The following is a 21,682-nucleotide window of genomic DNA, read 5'->3' on the forward strand; positions in this document are numbered from 1 at the left end:
TCTCAGCTCCGACGCCATAAATATACACAATACTAAGTACCTGATATGTAGAGATGGACGCAGCTATTCTCGCAAACAGGTATCATCCTCAACGATAAAAAGCAAGGAAACGTGTGAACGGAAATCGAGCTAATTCAAACAACCTTTAGAATGCATTTTCACCTGTGGGTTTTAGTGCCTACAGTCAGAAGCTGCCAATTGACAGTGGTAAGAGGTTGATTCAACCGTAGCCATACACAATCATTCAACGATACGAGCATACCACAAGTTACAAAAGAGAAAAACAAAGAAAAATCCCCATGTACCGGTAGATAATACGCCCACACATTTTTTTTGCAGACATTTGTGGAAATAGTATTAATTTGGGAACTTTGTCTTATCTAAGAGATCATCAAGAGATCAAGATCATTATTTGTGAATCTGTGAAAGATTCCAGGTGGGAGGAAAAAACCTAAAAACCAATAAAGCCAACGAGCCAGCTGTTCTTGTTTTTTTTTAATGCTGCTAATAATAGCCTATTTACAATCATCTCTATGCAACAGAAATAGCCTCAGTTTCCACTAATAAGCTGATATGTTCTGGCCATTTATCAAAGAAGAAGAGTAAAATAACAAACAAAAACCAAGGGAATTCATTAATTGTGCTTTTTAACCCACAAATCCACTTCATTGTTGAAATGGGACAATTTTAAGAGGCACCACTTGAAGTGCTTACATCAGTCAAGTTCAATGAGAATCTCTAAAGCTATAACAAGGACTGAAAATACAAATAGTAAATATAGTACATTTATATATTTATAAAGTTGATACAATTCCCTTCCAGTCCCATGTCCAGTTTAAAAAATATCTTCTTTGCGCTGTCGAACCTCTTGACGTGAAGCCTTCCTTATGTGTCAACGTGCAAAGCCCTTATGTTGCTCTAAGAGAGAATAGTACATATGTCTTTGCCAGTGTTGATTCTAGTTACGCTGACCCAGGATGACACAGGAAGCTTGTGCTAAAAAGCAGGAAGTGTTTAAACGTAGGAGGTTACTTTAAAAAGAAGCGCTAACACCTCGGCGTAGGAAACTTGCTGATTTGGGGGGGGGGGGGGGGGGGGGGGGGGGGGTTCTGCTGCTCTCGCTGTGGTCCGTCAAAGGAATCCTCTGGGCGGCCACTGTGGCGTTAAACAGTTACCTCGTTCTTACTGGCAGTGCGGTAGTTATGGTGGTGGCCGCCGGGGATGTACTGCAGGTTGTCCACGTCCACCGTGTGTGTTCGTCGGGCGCCAAACGCCTGCCTCTTGGAGGCGGGCGCTTGCTGGTGGTTGACCGTCAGCGTGTTGTAGGCGTTGTTCGAGGCACTGGGATGAGAGTGCATCTTGTGCATCTTGTGGCGGTCCATGACGGGCGTGGTGGGATTGAGCATGTCGCCGTGAGACATGGCCCGCGCCATGGCCTTCTCCCGGAACTTGTCGCGGCGCATGGCCGGGGACAGCAGAGGATCCTGGGAGTGGAGGCGGTCCGCCGACAGCAGCTGCTCCTCCGAGAGGTGGCGGCTGCTCCCGTACGCGGCGGCCGCCATGTCGCCGTACGAGGACAGGCCGTATTTGGCGCGGCGCGGCGTCCTGGGCGGAGACAGGACGTGGTCCTGGGACATGGCCCGCTGGACGCGAGGGCGCTTCCGCTGCTGCTGATGCTGCTGATGCTGCTGATGATGATGCTGCTCCTGCCGCTCCTGCCGCTCCTGCCGAGGGGGATCTGCGTTCAGCTTCACCATGTGGCTGGTTAGGTGATGCTGCTGGTGCTTCCTCATGTAGTACTCATCCATATCCTTATCACCTGAGGGGGGCAGCAAGGAGACAGAGAGAGAGATAACGATGGGGATGCGGGACAGAATATCCCAGCCATACTATTAGGCTATACTGTTGGATCTCGTCAATCTGTGATGTTTCCAAAAATGCGTTTCAACAACCCCTCCTCCCGCCGAAATGGGGCGTGAACATGTTGCTTTCAAACGTGAAGTTGCACGGGCATATAAATATAGCTAGCTAGTTCGTGAACACTGGGACTATGATCACAGCTGCGCCCATTAAAACACAACATATCTTGTAGCAGCATTGCATTCTGGTCTATCGAGGCTGCTGTCGGTACAGAAATCGTTATCTCTTCCTCTTCCACCATGGATTTCTCCCTGTATGCCCTATATGATGGATGTATCCCTTGGTGCAAAAACCTGACCTTTACCGCCGGGTAAACTGTATCCCTGTTTCCATGAATAAACCAATCAACAGAATCTTCCTGTCCAACTGTGATGAAAGTGTGAAGAGGTTTCGGCTGTGAGCTCACCCCCCCAGCTCCCCTCCCCCTCCTCCCTCTTTCTTTGCCAGTGCAGGAGGTTACTTCTGATACAAGGTGGAGAAATGATCATCCCGACAGGAATAGTGCTAGTAAGAACTGCTACTGCTTTTTTGTTGACCTCGAAATGTACCCATTATAATGCGCGGCCATCTTATTGGGGTTTCTCAGAGTACAAGACCCGAGTCTAACAAAAACCAGGACACTTTGATCCTTCTCTCGTTATGCCATAACGAGTCCTCTCGTAAGGCCAGAACGAGAAGAGGATAAAGTGTCCTGGTGTTGGTGGTTCTCAAACTGTTTCCCGTCAAGGACCCCTAACCTGACACTAATTACACCGTGGACCCCCCCATTTGATAAGATTTTGTCCCAGGGTCCCCCCCATCTGATGAGATTTTTGCGTTTAGATGCTTTATTACAGTCGTGAAAGCCATGACCAGAATAGTCATATATTCTGTCATTGTGTTACTTATGGATGGAACTAGAGTGAAAATAAATGATTTCCCCTTTTTGCTGGGGACCCCCTGGAACCCCCTCAAGGACCCCCATCGGGGGGGGGGCGCCGGACCCCACTTTGAGAACCACTGCATTATGCATATTATTCTACTTCCGGCTGCTGTCGAAGGGCCAGCGTGATAATGGCTATAAACACACACCAGCGGTTTGAGAGGTCTATTCACATCGCTGAATTGATTTGTCCTTGATTTCCATGGGGAGCCAGTCACTCTCATCAGCATCCTTCAGTGTGAAGGAGACTATCAGCACCATGCAATCCTCAACAAGTGCGCCGCTAGCACTGCCTGAATGGGTAACTAACTGCTCATTTATTTCTTCTGGCAGAAAGCAGGAGGGTCTCTTCACCGTGTGCCAACATGCCTCTAATGGCGAAGTCATCAGAACTGCAGGCGGCCATCAGCTGCTCTCTGTGGACTTTTAAAAGCAGTCTACCTGTTTGTGTGGCAGGGCGGGCACATAGGGGAATGGCACCCTGGAAGCACTCTGATGAACTGTTATGGGCTGAGGGGTCGTTACCTCTGCCGTACTTAATTACTGAGGAACACGGAGGTCGAACGGCCGCATTAGAACCATACCATGCTTCACTAGGTCGTGGAGGGGGAAGATGGGAATTGCTTCTGTCTGGATGCCTGTTTGCAATCCTCTCTCCCTGGGAGAGATGTCATGCCTGGCTACAGAAGGTCAGTGTATTGTCCCTCCATAAGGGCTTTCTTCTCCCCAGCTTGGCGCATCCCTAATGAAGGAGGCCCCACTTTGGCCTGTGACTATGTGCATGTTTTCCCTCAGGGTTAGTCTACATGTGACATTATGGTAGGAAATATCAACCAAACTCAACTAGAGCCTACAAGCATACAGACCACCACGACCATACCGCCAAGCCACAGTATATTCTACCTGTTCTGCTCTCTCTCCTCTTTTCCCCTTCCCCACCTCCTCCCTTTTCCTGCTCTCTCCTCCCCCACATTCCCCCCACTCTCCCTCACCTGTTCCCTCCCCACCTCCTCCCTTTCCCTGTTCTCTCCTCCCCCACATTCCATCCCCCTTTCTCCCTTTCTCTCTGTCTCTCTCTATCATATGATTGTTCAATCATGTTATTAGTACTACAGTAATTGTTACTGTTGTGTCAGCTAGATTTAGCTAGACATATTCTCTGTGAAGTCCTCTGAGACATGCTTATGAATTAGGGCTATACAAATAAACTTGACTTGACTTGACCATCGACAAGCCACGGCCCATAGCTCCATTCATAGGTCAACCTCAAGTATCCCTGTACTGTGAGACGTTTGTGAGGATGATGCACTCACACGGTAATGTGGCAGGAATACATGCAACGTGCTCCTATGATAATAAGACAAACCCCACTATTAAACTACGTCTTCGTCTATTTAAACTACGCTAAGCTACGCTAAACTACTAAGCATTTCTGGTTGAAGGTTTACTGGGCATTTTGATGATGACTGCATGCATGCTTCACTGACTCGAATGATTTAAATGCCTATTACCTGATCTCTTATCTGCAGGAGGGATCAAATGTAGCACTTTACAATTAACGTGATTGCAAGAAGCCAAAGGGTCCCGAAGGTGCGGCGGAACTACAAACACAGGAAATTGCTAACGTCGGCTAATTAAAGCCCAGCTCTCCACTCTCTTAGATTAGCTTCAGTATAGTGAGGATATTTATGTGTCAGCTATTGATCGCGATTCGGCAGCGGCGAGCAGAAAGGCCTGTAATCATATAATGCACAAACACTTGTGAAACTGGTGAAACATCAATTATAAGGTGATCTTTACAGAGGATTTGGAAGAGGTGCGGTTAAGGTAAAGGGGGAGACGCAGTCATATCGTTTTGCTTTTTCTCGTTGGGGGTTGGGGGGGGGGGGGTTAAGGGGGCTCGTTTGCTCTGGAGGGGGGGTTGTAATCCCTTTTAGGGTGATTAAGGAGGGAGAAGACGGAGCCAAATAAGATTTCTCCGTCCTCCTTTGCTGCCTCCTTCATGGAGCTGAGCAGGTTATTTTAGAGACGCGTCCTCCATCTCTGCCTGTTAGACATCGCTGAAGGACAGGCAAGCATGAAAGAGTCTCCGCACACACACATTGGAGTACATGCATTTAAAATGGCAAATTAGCCATACCAATTTGATTTAGTCGTCATCTCTCCAGATGGTTTAATTAAAAAAAGCAACTAATTATATTACTTTTGGGCTAGTTTCCAAAGACCTCGCCCATGCTCGAACCCATAACGTGAAATTTATTCAAAGGGAGGGCTTGCTTGTTTGACTCATTCTGCGGCGTGTGCGGGCCCTGTCTCAAATCGAACGCCTCTTTGTAGTTCGCTGTGATTCGTCTCTGTGATTTCCTGTGTGTGTACAAGGCTCCTGCAAGATAAGAGCAAAGCCTAGAGTTGATAAGGGAGAGAAAAGGCCAACGTATGAAAGAACGTTGATTGTTGAATGTATTGAAAAGAGATGGTAGTGTTGTGCGTTTTCTCATCGCAACCGCTCAATGAAAGAGTGACCAGTGACATGTTGAGTGACGTATTCTCTCGGTGTGAAATCTTTTCTAAAGACTCGAGGACAGCGAGTGACGGCAGAGATGGGGACTTGGACTTGAGTCGCACTTAAGTCACCCACACAGTGACTTGAGACTTGACTTGAGACTCGTCCTTCAAAGACTTGAGACTTGACTTGGACTTGAGGTTTGGGACTTGTGAACAATCTTTATTTTTTATTTGTATTTTTTTGGTGCATTAACATTAAGGACATCTCTACTGATGTCATCCAATCAACTGCACACTGTATGCTTATAGATAAAGGAGTGAGGATAATACAGTACATGCTTTGAATCCCTTAGTTTCAGCTATGCAGTGTTCTAAGCAGACCGGATTGCATGCAGCAGATAATAGAACGCTCATCCATAAGAGACTTGAGACTTGACTTGGACTTGTGACCAAAGACTTGAGACTTGACTTGAACTTGCCCCTCAAAGACTTGAGACTTGACTTGGACTCTAGCTCAAAGACTTGAGACTTGACTTGAACTTGCCCCTCAAAGACTTGAGACTTGACTTGAACTTGCCCCTCAAAGACTTGAGACTTGACTTGGACTCTAGCTCAAAGACTTGAGACTTGACTTGGACTTGCAAAAAATGGCTTGTGAGCATCTCTGAGTGACGGTTTCACGTCACAACTCTGAAAAGAGGTGGCGACTGGGCAGACACATGCTAAAAGCTTGCTATGACAGCGTAAGACATAATCAAAATGATATATCTCAGAGCATAATGCTGTGGAGGCAGAGGATTCCAGCTCCTATGCATTCATTTGGTAGCTGCCAGTAATAGTTTGAAGGCACAAGAACACTCTGGATGAGGATACATGGGATGTGTTCGGCAGTGTTTTCACAGGGGAATCATTTTGCAGATGACAATCCAGAAAAAAGTTCTTGAGGCTAAAGGAAATTTTCCCACTTGTTGATTCAAAGTTGATTGGACGTGTCAGGTGTGTACAAAATGCACCAAATTGATACTGCAAGTCTCCAGCAACACACCCTCCAAGTCGATCGACGAACGGTTCTCGAGAAGGAGACACTCGCATACAGACACACACATACAGACACACACACACACACACACACACACACAAGCACACGCGCACGCACGCACACACATGCACGCACGCACACACAGATTCCTTGCTTTATATGATTCACAGTCAAGAAATATCAGCTAAATGTGATACATTCAAATACAGTATAACAGCAAGCATGGTTATTTCTATTGTAGCGCTTAAATTATTTGGCTGACAAGCATGAAGAAAAAACGTGCAGAGTTAGCAGCCTGTTCATTCTCTATGTGCTTTAACGTATTCAAATATGCATGTGTGAAAGTGAAGTCCGAGTAAAAGCAGTGTGAGAGAAAATGTGCCGTTTCGATCATTTCACTGATTCTGAATTTCTATGCTCAGACGACAGGAGCGCCTCTCTGGTGCTCCGTCATCACTCTAATTCAAATTTCTACGCTTCTCTCTGAAATTGGTTCATCCCAGATTGAAGCTGATGCATGAAAAATGGATCTAAATGGGAGGTAATAAACTAAAGTATTTTATATTTTGTTTTATATTTTGTTTTATATTGTGCCCTCGAGGTTCTAGTTGAACCGTATTTGCAAGACCTTCTGGAGGTCAACGTCAATTTCAGTTCTTCATTAAAATACGAGCATCCTCCAAGGAAAGCCAAATATATCTATTTACTGAAGAGCGTACCTTGGTCAATATATTCCAACAGAGCATTCAGGATGAAGAATCAGCACAGTTTTGAGTATGAAGAAACACTGCTTATGACATGGTTGCACTCTTTGATGATGCAGAAAAAGACCAACAAAGCTGCAATAGAACAGGCCCCCATCCTTCTGCTGCTGCATGAACATCTCAGAAGGAAGGAATGGCCAAACACATGCAAACCAATCACAAATGGGCTTGAAGACCACAGAGCATGCACATGTATAGAAGAAGACAATGGTAGCAGTCACATCATCATTGCGCTGAAAATGTCACAATGAGGATAATGGAGCTGACCCAGATAGCATAGCTGAGATATTAAAGCACCATCTTGTTGGCATATAGGGGCCGTTCAGCTGAAGAAATGGCTCTTAATATGTCATTAAGAGACATTAGCAACATGACATGGGCTGCAGATGGCGCCAAATTACACGGCAATTAGATGTCAATCAATGGGCCAAGATGGAGGTGATGATGGGAAATGAGTGTGGGAGGCTCTGACGTGTGGTCATGTGACGTGTGCTGGTCATGCATTTTAAGGAGACGTTTATTTCAGTGAGAGGTGAAAGAGCGAGACGACTCGTGCGTGTTGATCTGACAAAACCTGGAAAGAGTGATCGTGATGCATGTCTCTTTCTAATGGACATTGCTATTCAGATGCTGCTGCATCGCCAGAACCGGTCATGGCGCATGTGGCAATCCGTCACTGTTACAGGGCAATCTCATTTCCCGCCTCTTGGTGCATTGCCAGGTGGCAGGTGGGTTGCAGGGGGGGGGGGGGGGGCAGGCGGTTGCGGGGGTGGGGGGCAGGCGGTCAAGCAAAAAGACGACGGTGCGATCGAGTGAAGGAACACCTACTTAATCTGTGGAGGGAGGACGAGTATTTACTTAAGTCAGGCTTGTTGGCCAGCTCATAGGAGGGCGGCAGGTGGCTGAGGTTCTGGAAGGACCGGGAGAGGTCGTAGGGCTCCGTGGCCGAGGTCAGGATGGGGGTCATCCGCTGCGGTCGCTCTATACAGGGGACACGGGACAAATCGGTGCAGTGCAATCAGAACACAGTCAGTCAGTCAGACAGGAAGAGGGCGCTCATAGACAGGAAGTGGGAGCCCATAGACAGGAAGAGGGCGCTCATACACTGGAGTCCTGACTGCGAGGGGCAAGGGGCAAAGTGCTGGGAAGATTGAAGATTAAAAAAACAAAACAAAAAAACACTGAGGAGGGTACAGAGGGCTTCAAGGCGATGTAACACATTCTCCGGCAGCCATATTGGATGTCTTCAGCTCTTTGGGCAACAATGGCTGAGAACAGATGGTTGTTTTTCTAAACGTCTCTCTCTCACTAGAATTGAGTGGACATGGATCATGTCTGCGCTGTCTGATCTGTCTGTTAGCTAGCAAATAAAACAGTGTGTGATAACATTCATGGGCTTTATGATCATATCATCGTATCAAAAGCTTATCATCACGTGAAGCACAAGTTCTGGATGTGGCACTATGAATATTGCACATCTGGAATCGAGTGACATGTGATGACATGTTTGCACATTGAACATAAGCTTTTGGAAAGATGATGTGACGGTATTGTAAGTGGCATTGGAAAGTTTTGTTTAAGCATATGTGGGGATAAAAGTAAAAAATATAGATTTATCTCGATGGACATTATGAGCCTTATTTTCCTTTTTGAAATTTCATCACGTACTTGACTGCAGAGCATTCCTCCAGGTTGCCAGGACCGCTGCCGTCCCCACGCATGCGCACGCGCGCACACACGCGCACGCACATGCGCGAACACAGGGCCAACGGTAATCTCAAACAGCTGATTTCAAAAAGCGATTAAAACTGCTTTGAATCAGTTTTTGGATTCATTATTTAATCAGGACATGTTTGATTGTGTGTTAGATTACAGATGGCCCTGTGTGTGTGTGTGTGTGTGTGTGTGTGTGTGTGTGTGTGTGTGTGTGTGTGTGTGTGTGTGCGTGTGCGTGTGCGTGTGCGTGTGTGTGTGTGTGTGTGTGCGATCTGCAGATATGACCGCTCTACAGTGAAGTAAGTGATGACATTTTCAACACAATCAATCGTTATTCGTCATGATGGCGGCAAGTAGGAAACAGGTCCGGTTGAAAATAAATGATCCTTTAACTGAGGTGACTCTTGTCTGCAGTAGTTTGGAGTCTTATGAGGCATCTAGCGGTTGTCACATACTGTATTTAGCCATTTTGCTCACAGCCACTTCTCTAATGGACCCCCATGATGGCACCAGACATGGCTGCCAGATTTGTGACACAGTTGCAAAGCCTCTACAGAGCATTGGGGGAGAGAAAGGAGACTTGGAAGCTGCCTCTTTTATCTTGTCACCTACCAAAATCAGCTCTTCAAACCTGCATTTCAAGTGACGCGGTCGCTCCTGGAATGCGTTTGAATGACAGTTCACATTCGTGGCTGTCAGCGGTATGTGTGGCACCAATGTGGTTCACTGCACACTCCCGCCCGCGCTCCTCAATGGGACGTCCTGTCACGGGTCAGGAGGCGTAAGCAGCAGAGTGGGTATAAAAATAGGGCTGGGCGACTACTGCCGCAAGCAGGACAGGGACACTACACCGAGCAGCATGTTGTGTGAAAAGGTGTGTGTGGTTTGTACTGTGTGTGTATAAGATATTTAGGGATCGGACAATAGGTCATGGATTGGCAGGGAGCGTAAACGTGTGAGATATTGTGACTGCAAAAAGTGCATTCCAGCAAACAGAGATATAGACCTAAGAGAGAGCACTTCAGAAAAAAAAAAAGTAAAAATGCTCTCCTGCCATGACCCCCGGCCGGTATACAGATACACAATTTTGAATATGCTATATTCAATATATGCTATATATTGTAAAATGATAGTTAAGTATTGTAACTCTAGTTCTATGATCACAGGCAGAACACTCTAATAGGGCTCTTTTGGCTTAGCTTATCATGTAGTCGCCTCAACGCATTGAAAATTTGCATGCTTCTGCTCAGCCAATCAGGATGAGCCTATACACTCTCTATGGGGCCTTGCACTACAAATGGCGAGCGAGCCCTCATTCAGCATTCACTCAGTCCCAGGGGAGCTGCTACAGGGCTCCGCCTGTGATCGTAGAACTAGAGTTACAATACTTAACTATCGTTCTATTTCACACAGGCTTCACCCTCTAACAGGGCTATTAGCCAGATAATTTCACTCGCCTGCTGACTCCAGACACTAAAGCTGTTTAGAACATGACGGTGCATCACATCACACACTGTGAGATATGATTCAGATTATCTTGCCCGACAGAGCTGCTGTACGCAACAAGTCACGTGACCACAGAGCAGCAGGAGGCAGATGTGGATGTGGAGGTGGAACCGCTGCTTTTGTGTTCGGGGTGGGAATCAACAGATGCCCCATGATATGATATTATCACGATACTTAAGTCACGATACAATAGTATTGCGATATATTGAGTATTGCGATATTGGAATATATTGAGATTTATTACCTTTTTTCCATTGCTAATTATATCCCCAAAGGAAAGCTTTGTCAACATCTTAAAAAAAAAATCTAAGATAAAGTTTCCAGTTGCAGCAAAATTGTCAAGTAGACAGACTGACCAATGCTGTCATGAAAATCTGTCATAAACAAATGTAAAATATCGCGATGCTTGACATTTGTGCGATACGATATATTGCCACACAACCTATAAAAGCGAATGACCAGATGAGTTTGGATGAGGAAATGGTTGGAGACATAGGCAAAACGGGCTGTCCATTCCGGAGGACCAGAGGTCAGTTTTGATATCTGTTTTGTTATAACATTGGTACACTATTAATAGTGTCGTGCTAAGCAATACCGTCAGCTGTCCTGGCTAGCACTTTAAAGTTATAGCTATTATCCCATGTTGAAAAGGCAAAATGATGTGACGTCGCTGTGCAGATACAAATCTCAGACAGGTCAAAAAAAATCAGGGCGGCTCCGATATGTCTTCGGCCAGTTCGGGATCTGTACACAACTGACATTACCAGTAAATCTGTGTGGAAGCAATCACCCAGCTGTTCCAATTCCAGCATCTTTTTCTCAAAAGCATGCAAAATGCTGTCTGGGTAATGCACGTGTTGACTGGACGGAGATCCAGAATTGGTTTCATATCTCCGGTTTTCTTGGGGAACAGGAAATAACCGGAATACCTCTTCCTGTCTTCCGGGAACCACAGAAACTGCTCCCTTCTGGAGAACTTCCTGTAGAAGTTATGATGGACTCTCACTCCTGTGAATGGGGGCGGTATGCGATGAAGCTACTGTACTGTGTTCGCTATTCCTTATAAGAATGTGTCAGCAGGGGGCGAGCAGGGAGCTGTGCAACAGAAGAGACCCTCAACCCTCGCCGCCAGGCAGCTGCAGAATGGGACATAGAGGCAAAAGGGCTGGAGAGGCTTGGTAGCCAATAAATGGCCCACGTGCATCTGAAACCCCGCCTCCACACTCGCATAGCTGTTTATGTCTATTTGCTCAGTGGAAAAACGGCATTAGAATCAGCAGACTCTCACCATAGACTAGAATAAACAGCCTCCTTTGATGTCCGCTAATGGTTTCGAGGTGGCCGAGTTTGAGAAAGGCTTTGACATCGCTGTGTGAGAACGTGTGTCCTCACACACATCGTTGCCTCTGAGAGGAGGCACTGATCAATAGCATCAACAGAACAGTCCAATGAGCGGCACGCGTGGCGCCACAAGCCTTGTTTTCCTTTTTCAAACACACACGGGCCTGGGCCAGGAGATCAGCGGCGCGAGGGGGTTCGGGGTCAGGGGCGCAAGCGGGATCCAGTGTTCTTGGTGGCTGTCCTCCTCATCATGTTGTTGGGGAAGTCTTGTTTGAACGATGGACGAGGTAGAGCGGTGGGCGGTGAAGGATGCAGCCGTGACAGAGATGGAGGAGATGTGGTCATCGCTGTCCACTGGCAGCATCCCTTCTTCATCCTCTGCCAGGCAGCAGGGGAGGAGCCGGCAGCGGAAGTGCAGCGAGCGGAGCAGAGGAGCCGCCAGGCCTCCGCCTCGCTGTCATCACTGCGCAGCTCGATTTCAGGGGAACGCTGATGCTGATGGTGTTCGAAATGAGCCCATTGCTGCTGGCGTCTCACCATGGAGAGACCCCTGCAGCTGCTGCAGTCCGGCGAGTCAGAGACCCCGTCCACGCCTTATACGCTTCCGTTGTCGCGATCGGGCCAGGGCCGTATTTAGCGACGTTTTGTCAAACGTGTTCATCAGGTGCTGAAGAAACAGTGGAAGCTGAATGAGGAGGGGGCCGCTCACCATTTATAGTGCGAGGCCCCATCCAGGATGTGTAGGCTCATCCTGATTGGCTGAGCGCAAACATGCATGCAAGCTGTCAGTGTGCGCTGATGCGACTAGATGAGCGGCTATGCAAAATAGAGCGCCGTTAGAGGGCGGAGCCTGTGTGAGACAGAACACAAGATACACATAAACACCAAGTGCATGTGTATTTGTGTATTTACTTACCGTGTTTCATTTGTCTGTGGGCTAACAAATCACAGTGAGAGAGAAAGGATCAATCACAAACAATGTGCACAGTACGTTTCACCAAACCAAGTATGGCAAACTGCCTACACTAGATGTTTTCTCAACGGCAATGTTGCAATCAATGTCATAAGGGTTAACATAGTAAGTATATGTGGAAACTTTACTCTCGAATGATGCATTACAACTACAATCCACGTCAAAAACTAAATAGACTTCAAAAGGTCTATTTGAAGAGTTCTATTTGGTGCGGGAAGTACTTTCGAAACCCATTTTCCCCACTGGAAGGACCGTCCTGTTTAAAGAGGTGCAGAAGCATCGGCAGGATGTAGACTGCAGTGCTTCATTCAGGGTGAAGAAGTTTGTATAATGGCTCAATGGCAGCCTCTTGGCTCTAACGTTCCTCTCAGAACACTGACGGAGAGCATTCGCCTCTGCAATCTGTAGAATGTCAGAAAGCCGTATGCGAACAAATACGGTCGATTCCCTCTTTAATTACATGGTGTTTCGTTGCAGTTTAGAGGTATGGCTATTTAGTAATTCCATGCTAAAAGCTACTCTCCCGTCACAGAATATCACATTTAGAAAAATAGATGGGCCGCCATAACGGTAATTGTTTTCCAATAACGTCAGCAAACTGCACAGATAATGCTTTGATTATCATACAGTTTTGATTTTCATTTTCTCTAAGGCCTTCTTTATCGTTTTCCCACATTTTAATTTCCCCCAGAGAGGAATACCTCCATCCTCACAATTGGAAATAGTCTACTGTATCATTTCAGTCAGATCAGTCGGAAAATAATCTTTTGCCTTATGCAGTCGGTCATACATAATTTTGGCACTGCTAAACAGTCAGATCCAATCACCATCACTGACTCATCCTTAAACTTAGGGTACAAGAAGCTGATTTTTAGCATGGATACTGTCTAAAGATACTCATGAAGGTAGAGACGTGATGAGATCTAGCACACGCTACTTCTGTGGCATGCATTCAAAATTCACATTATGGTACGAGATATCGCAAACCCATGCACTACTATACATGCAGTGTTACATCTATTACATGTGGTATCTCAGTAGTGTCTGCTTACCCAGTTTGGGTGTGAGGGCTGTAAGATCCAGGTGGCTGTGATGGTAATCATGTTGGTGGTTACCTATTGTGAGAATAACACATAATGTTAATACTGAGATCATGGCTAGTTCTGATGACATGATGACAAGTTCTGATGACATGATGACAGGAAGCAACTGGACATAGAGCTACCACTTTCTCCTTTTTCACACTGGGTATAGTTAGTCTTTGGCCTTGACTTTACAGAGAGGCTTCTTCTCTGTGAGTTGACCATCACATTCTCTGACAGATCGCATCTTCTCGGTCGACAGCACAGACACAGTCATTCGGCTTCGCCGTACTAAATCCAGCCCGGTGGCGAGTCCACAGATATGAGCTGCTCTGATTTAGCCTGTCTGTCTGAAGTGAGCATTAAACAACAGTGTCACTGCTCTATTCTGGGTGTTTGTGTGCATTTCTTCCCCTTGACAGAATCCAGCAGACCATGACTGTGCTATAAAATGATGGATTGCAGTCTTTTGAGATGGGAACACACACGTATACTTGACAGGCATTCATTATAACTACGAGGGTCAACTTGAACAAGTCATTTGATGTTAGTGACATTACGCCGTTATTATTCTGCACTAAAATGGTTCATGAACAAAGCAAGACAATCTAAGCCATCCATCACTGGAGAGAGCAAATGGGAATTCAAATCATTCACAGAGCAAAAATAATTCCCTTTTATTCAATTACACCCGGTTCACTGTCACCAAGCAGAGCTTTTCCCAACAGCAAATGATACAAAGCATGGATATTTGATAGCCGTAGCTTATTTGCATTTAAATATGTTCATTTATCATCCTATTAACAGACTAAAGACAGTGGAAAAACAGAGCACCGACACCTGGAAAGACTCATATGCGCTCTTTAGAGAGCTTTGAATGAATGACAGAGCAACAGAAATTGTATTTAACTCTTGATATGATCCTGCATGTGAAAAGGTTGGAGAGAAAGTGTCTTAGTGCTATTAAGATTCACAGAAAATAAGTCAGTTCAGTGTTGTTGGAAATCCTCGTTAACCTCAATTGAACTGATATTCAGGAGAATAATGATTTCTCCAGCTAAATGGTCTTAAAGGATGACTTAACCGGTAATCAACCCACTTTGTATCATTAATAATCTGCGTAATATAAGCACATGGGCAGTGTTTACCGTCTCTCTCTGTTTCCTCAGGGAGATCTCCCATTTCCTCCTCTGGCAAAGCGCTCCATTGTGACGCGTTTTACGTCACAACGGAGCTGCGGAAGTTCTGCTGGAGAGGCCGAATCTGCTCAGAGGGTGGCTGGTATTGTTTATTTGTATTTTTTAAGTATGCGCACATCCAAGGAGAATCGCATGGAGAGCCTTGTCAAGCCTTAATGACTTGTGGGTGGTGGGGGCGGAGTTTCTGCAGGCAGCAGCAGGAGCATTTTTCTCTGTGAGGTAAACCGAGTATATATATTACAGATCCGTTGGAGATTTACATTTTGATGTGGAGTCATCATTAAATGTGATGTTAACCTTAATGTTAACAATTAACAAGAACATTTCAAGTCGGCACTTCATATGAAAAAAGGTTGCCGACCCCTGATATATACCATAATTACAATTAGAAAACAAGGCTTTAGTCCATTCTCCCTGCAGCTGTTTTTTGCTTTCCAATCACGCAGGTTTTATCAAGGGACCAATTATACCGGCTACAGAAAGCTCAGCTAAATGACTCGACTATGAACTTGCAATGAAAGCAGCTTTGCACCAAATAAATAACAACCTTTTACTATTTGTCTAATTGCAGAAGCATCCCTTTTACCACTTGGGAAACCACGTAACCTCGTAAATTTGACAAATGTTCCACTCGTTTTGAACCAGGGTTCAAGTTGACTGTAAGATGCTTTTCTTTCAGTTGAACCCGAGTTCATGGCTTGCTTGTGTGCCGTCCAATTAATCCACTTTGTGTAAGATATATTTGAATGTTATTGCTGATATTGTACAGTCGTTAGCTGCAAAGCTGGCACTAAACTGAGGAAGCGTGACAAAAAAAACAATCTCTAGTTGGCTCATGAGAAGCCCCAGTGTGGATGCTGTGAGACGGGTGGGTGGATACTGGATTGCAGAGGAAAGTCCGGCCTCTCCAGGCCGTCGATACATAATGTAAACAGGCATGGGCATCGGCCCAAGGACACTGAGCAGTCACACAGCACAGATGCTGTCATCTGAGGAATCTGCTAAGTCAGAGGGTACGTTCACAACAAGCACGTTCAATTGAAATCTGCTGCCTTTCCCTTTAGTTCACTTCGCTCAGGGGAGAAGGATGGCATTCAAAATTGGGTGGCACCAAATAAGCGAACATGCAGCTCTCAGTCCTCTTCCAAGCAGACTGCGGTGGTGTGGCTCGTGAGGAGCGACAATGTAATCTGAATAAGATCCAAACAAGCCCAAAATGCGCCCAGTTTAATAGGTGTAAGGAAATGGATGTTGGAAAATGGACTATGTCTTCATGTGTTCTGAACTAGTCTGAACACCAGAGAAGATAATTGTACAGGGAAAAATTTAATAAACATATTATTAAAAAAAAAAAAATTACAGCAAAGAGTGCAGCCAAGTCCACCATGCCTATAAAGGTAAAAGGGAATGGAATCAGAATTTTGTTTTGTCCTCCCCCGCCTTCTGCTGCTATCTCTAACTCGTTGGGATGATGACAGGTTATCAAAACTACAATCAAGGAGCTAGCAAAGCTCCATGCGACCTTTGTTGACAAGCCCAGCTGCCCAGGTTCTTTTCTACTCTAATTATGCAGTATGAACCTGAATGAACCAAATGCAACAGTAAACGTGTCCACTCTTGTTTGGACCAAAGACAAAACCGAAGGTGTGATTGCAGCAATGGATGTGGGCCATGACGCCTCATGCCTGGAGGGCTTCTGACCCCAGCTGTCTAGTGAACGAGTGTCCGTGAAGGAGCTTATTATGTCAACATCAAGTGAGATGAATCATAGCTTGGAGTTTCCACCACTTGTAGCCCTCCAACCCCACGCAGCAGATCTACCAACATAAATTAGATCTAAGGCAACCTTTTCCCACTCATGCGGCCCACTTGAAATTCTCGAAAGTGTTTGCAGCCCACATCCGACCGTAAGCAGTGTGGAGGCCAAGTAATGCCTTCTCAGAGCACTTTTTATTTGAACGATAAAAGGAGCTGTCCATCAGCACCACGCAAGAATCACAAACTAAAAGTGAGCCTGGCTGCAATAGGCTAATGAACACATCATTGATTACAAATGAAATAATAGTATCATTCAACAATGGAGAAATGCATTCGCATACATAATAATGGTAATCATTTTTCTTTCGTGAAGATCGTAATGTTTTACAAATTATTTGGTGGCCCACTTGCAATACCTTTGCGGCCCACCAGTGGGCCCCCGGACAACAGGTTGGGAATGGCTGATCTAACAGCATGAAAACATCAGACGCAGCCAGGTGCTTGGTGCACGCATGTCTCCCAAACCACTGTTGAGTGTTCTTGACGTTATAACATCCAGGGCTATAGTGCAATTTAGTTTTTCAAAGGGATATTTCTGTAGCTAGAGCTCCCGATTTGCCTTACAGTGGCTGAAGTCGCACCAGCACTGACCAAGAAAGTGGTGCAGACTTCATGTGATTTTTGGGGCATTTTCTCGATATCAGCGTTTAGCATCGCACGTATTATCATGTCAAGTGAGACGTCACACTAACGTGAGTCCATTTGACACACAGAACTCAGCAGTATCTCGGGAGTGTGTGTATGAACACGCAGCAGCTATCACTTAAGTGTGTCATTTGGATTGGCTGAAAAAAAAATGCGGGCAGTTCTGTCCCCAAATGAATACAAAATGCTTCCAGGTTCGACCGGGCGGACAGAGGGGATCCCACTGTGACCCAGATCCATTTTAAACGGCTCGCCCTGGGGAACCTGATGGACAGACGCCGGCTATGGCCAGAGCCCATGCCATGTCATTATGCTGTGAGTGTGAAGTACCATGTGGACCCGAGAGCCCACGCCATGTCATTATGCTACGAGTGTGAAGTACCATGTGGACCCGGTGGGGCAGTTCACCTCGTTTTGCCCTTGTGCGTGTGCATGAGTGTGATAGAGAGAGAGAGAGAGAGAGAGAGAGAGGTTGGAGCTTGCTGTCACTTCAACGTGTTTCGTCTGTGTCTCCCGACCGCTCATGACTCAAAGCCTGACGACAACGACAGATCTGTGACATGTGCGATACAACAAACCCCACAGCCACTGAAGACATTCACAGCTGAATTGACCAAACATCACAATAACAATGACAGCACCACAAACGATCTGCAGAACTGACGCCGTTAACTGCCATTGGAACAGACAGCACCAAACGATCGGCAGAACTGACGCCGTTAACGGGCAGAGGAACATAACAGATTGATTTTACCCCAAATAAATGCAGGAACATTCATCACTGTCACTTTAAGAATCACTAACGCCGCGTTCACGTCATATCGGATTTACTGTAAACGCGAGCTGCTGACTGGGAAAAAAGCCTTCACGTCAGCCTCACGGTGGTAATTACGAGCTTCCGCTGGGGGGGGGGGGGGGGGTCATAAACTTTGGAGAGGTGTCTGTCTACACAGAATAATGATGGTTTCCTTTGCATCTCAAGGCCTTTCAAAATAATTGAATGATATCGGCTGGTCGTAAAAGTAGCGCACAACAACCAGCTAACCCGAGGAGGTGGGCGTTCCAATGAGTTGAACACATTTCAAAGTTGCAGCAATGAGATGTCATCCAGTTTGTCAGTTCCGTCTAATATGACATGAACGCTGCAAATGACAAAACTATGAATTCATGCACAAAGTATTATTGGTCAGAAGTAATAACGTCATTGACACAAAAGTAATTTTGTTGACACCACCCCATCCTGTCTGCCATTTTCCCCCATCAAGACACGCCCCTTAAACGTCACAGTGACTCATAGAAAATGACTCACATGATTCACCACTTTATGAACTTTGTATCATCTCAACACATAATTATGCATAATTATGGTCTAGAAATAACAGTGTCTGCCCTAAATCAACACAACCTATAAAGAATAGTCTTTTTTTTCTTTGTCTCTCTCTTTTTTTTTTTTTACATATTTGCTGCCTGCTGACATGCTGTGGTGACAAACCGGTTAATTCTCCGTATCGCCACCTGACTGCAGCTGAGAGAGAGAGAGAGAGAGAAATTCACTGTACCAAATCTCAATGCTTCAAAAAGGACTGGCTGACATTAGCAAATTTTCAAAAAACGGTATAACAAAGTATTGGTGCTCCATGGAACTGTAAGAGTGTCACACAAACATCACATCACGTCTCTCAGTCTTCTTACCCAGCGTCACAGCTTGAGCGATGGTGTTCTCGGGGAGCAGCAGCCTCTCGGAGTCTGCGAGTTGCTAACAAGGATAAGCACAGATTTATCTGATGTCTTCTTCAATATGTCAGAAGTAACATCATACAAAGCTGCCGTTATCCTTGCCGTGGATATCGAGGACTCGCGAGAGCAAAGAGAGCAGAGTGCTGACGCTAAAGTAGAGCCTCAGCACACACACACACACACATCACATATTTAAGACACAATGTAGCATGCCTCTAAAATACTTTTACATCATAGACATGATCAGGCCCGTAGCCAGGGTTAGAGAAATACCGAGGTCATTTTAGCGGGGCGTGGGGCGCCAAAATAGAAAATTTTGTCAATTTTAAAGTAAAATGCTTCAATCTGGTGCACTTTGAGAGCAAAATGAAGAGGCTAGATCTATAAAGAACTACATACATCATGTTAGATTAATATCCTCTTTACTGTGCTGATGCTTTAAAATGATACAAAAAATAAATGTCTCCCCATATGATATACCGTAAATTCCAGACTATAAGCCGCGGCTTTTTTCCCGTTTTTTGGCCTTTTTTGGCCCCTGCGGCTTATATAACGGTGCGGCTTATCTATGGATTTTTTCAGGAAAAAAAAAAAAAAAAACGGAATTCTCTCTTCTTTAGCACTCTTTCTAACTATAAATCCACTTCTGTTTTAATTTCCTCTCTTGCCCTCTTTTCACCACACTGTATGACACTGTGTGCACTGTAAAAAAGAAACACAGGTGGTGTTGTGTTATGTTGTTTTGTTGAAATGTTAATAAATGGGAGCTTCCTCAAACAGCCATCTCTTTCCCGACAATCCCCTCTGTGCATGAACCCTTACATATGGTAATTAAACATTAAAACACAAAAAAAAAAAAAAAAAAAAACATTAAAACACCCGCGGCTTATAGTCCGGTGCGGCTTATATATGTAAAAAACAGTCAACTTTGCAGGTGCGGCTTATACACCGGTGCGGCTTATAGTCCGGAATTTACGGTAATTTATATTCTGCATACAGGTCACATGGCAGAATACTGCTCAATTAAATACAATGGCCCATCTACACAAACATCACTTACAGGGGAGTTACTTACCCATTCACTTCAATAGAACTGTCCCCAAAGTCTAGCCCCAATCTAGCCTCAATGCAAAATCTGAATGTTGTGAGTTATCTCTCTTCCTTCTATAGCACACAGAGAGGAAGCAAATTGTTGCATTTCCGATCAACTGTCGCATTAAAACATCAATGACAGATTAATAGATCTGGGGACCGGGGCTATTTAAAAAAAAAAAAAAAAGATTTGGTGTGGAAAATACCGAGGTCATGACCTCAGTGTCCTCAATGGTAGCTACGGGCCTGGACATGATGGGGACTAACATCATCACACATTAATACAAAATTAATTAATGCTAAATTAATTTACAAGAGTCTCAGCTTTCCAGTCACATCCAATTTCTGCAATTCCAATATTGTTTAGGGGTCCTATATGCAGAAATATTCAAATAGAAATAGGCAAAAATAACACATTTATAATGCATGCAAAAAACAACATGTTTTTTTTGGAAGAAGAAAATGGATTAGCATAAAGTGGGCATGTCTGTAAAGGGAGACTTGTGGTGAACCCATAGAACCCATTATTATTCAGATATCTTGAGGTGAGAGGTCAAGGGACCCCTTTGAATATGGCCATGCCCGTTTTTCCCTTGCCAAAATGTAGTCTAAATTTGGAGCGCTATTTACCCTCCTTCCCGACAAGCTAGCATGTCATGCTTGGTAGCAATGGATTTATTTGGTCTTCTAGTTTCATATGATATCAGGAGCTTCACTCTAGCTTTAAGAATGAGCCCGGTGCAGCCTCTGAAAGCCAGTAAAATTAGCCGTGGAATCATTTAGGCTGATGCCCCAAGGCAGCTGATCGCCCCAGGGCACTCACCCTGCTCGCCCCAGGGCACTCACCCTGACCATATAGTTGCTAATCCGGGCTTGTGGGGAGGAAATCCTGCACTATGAGAGGGATCTGCTGGCAAGGAAAAGAAGCGCTAGGAGTCTTGATTTGTTATCAGTATGCGGTTCAATTATAAAACCCACATGAAACCAGTTACATCTCCAGGATACAAAACCTTTTACAACAGTAATCATCATAGAGAACAAGTGTATCTGTATAAACAGTATCAAAGTAAAATGATTGATGTCTTGGCTCTTGGCTCTCATATTGCTCACTTCTCATTGGACTGAATGACAATAACTTTCCATCTCACACAGACATCAACAGACACAGATTGTAAAATAACCATTTTGTCTCCTTTTCTGCCAAGACATTTGTGGAAATCATGTGGCAACTGCAGGAAAATATAATGTTTTTAAGGACATTTCTGTCCGTTTGTTGTATTCAAGTCAAGAGAGCACTGTCTTGCTTCGTGAGTTGGCTTTCATGCTTATTTCATGGTTCCAGCGAGTGTAGACTAATGTGATTTCAGTGAAGACGCATCAATCGCTTTTAACACCTTTATGTTTGGTGTAAAGGAGAAGCAAT

The 21,682-nt window shown here is 45.1% G+C and overlaps 1 protein-coding gene across 1 annotated transcript in view; it reads right to left on the reverse strand.

The window, feature by feature from the left end:
• Window positions 1-1,163: 1,163 nt before the first annotated feature.
• The window catches only part of shisa6 (shisa family member 6), a gene marked incomplete at both ends in the record, with an annotated part of 87,181 nt that continues 66,662 nt past the window's right edge, over window positions 1,164-21,682 (reverse strand). Inside the window, 4 exons of the mRNA XM_083648821.1 lie at window positions 1,164-1,819; window positions 7,979-8,131; window positions 12,630-12,650; window positions 13,739-13,801. Coding sequence (XP_083504947.1) covers window positions 1,164-1,819; window positions 7,979-8,131; window positions 12,630-12,650; window positions 13,739-13,801 — 893 coding nt within the window. The remainder of the gene's footprint in view (window positions 1,820-7,978; window positions 8,132-12,629; window positions 12,651-13,738; window positions 13,802-21,682) is intronic.

This window comes from Poromitra crassiceps (genome assembly GCF_964638095.1).
Source record: "Poromitra crassiceps genome assembly, chromosome: 13".
Taxonomy (NCBI): domain Eukaryota; kingdom Metazoa; phylum Chordata; class Actinopteri; order Beryciformes; family Melamphaidae; genus Poromitra; species Poromitra crassiceps.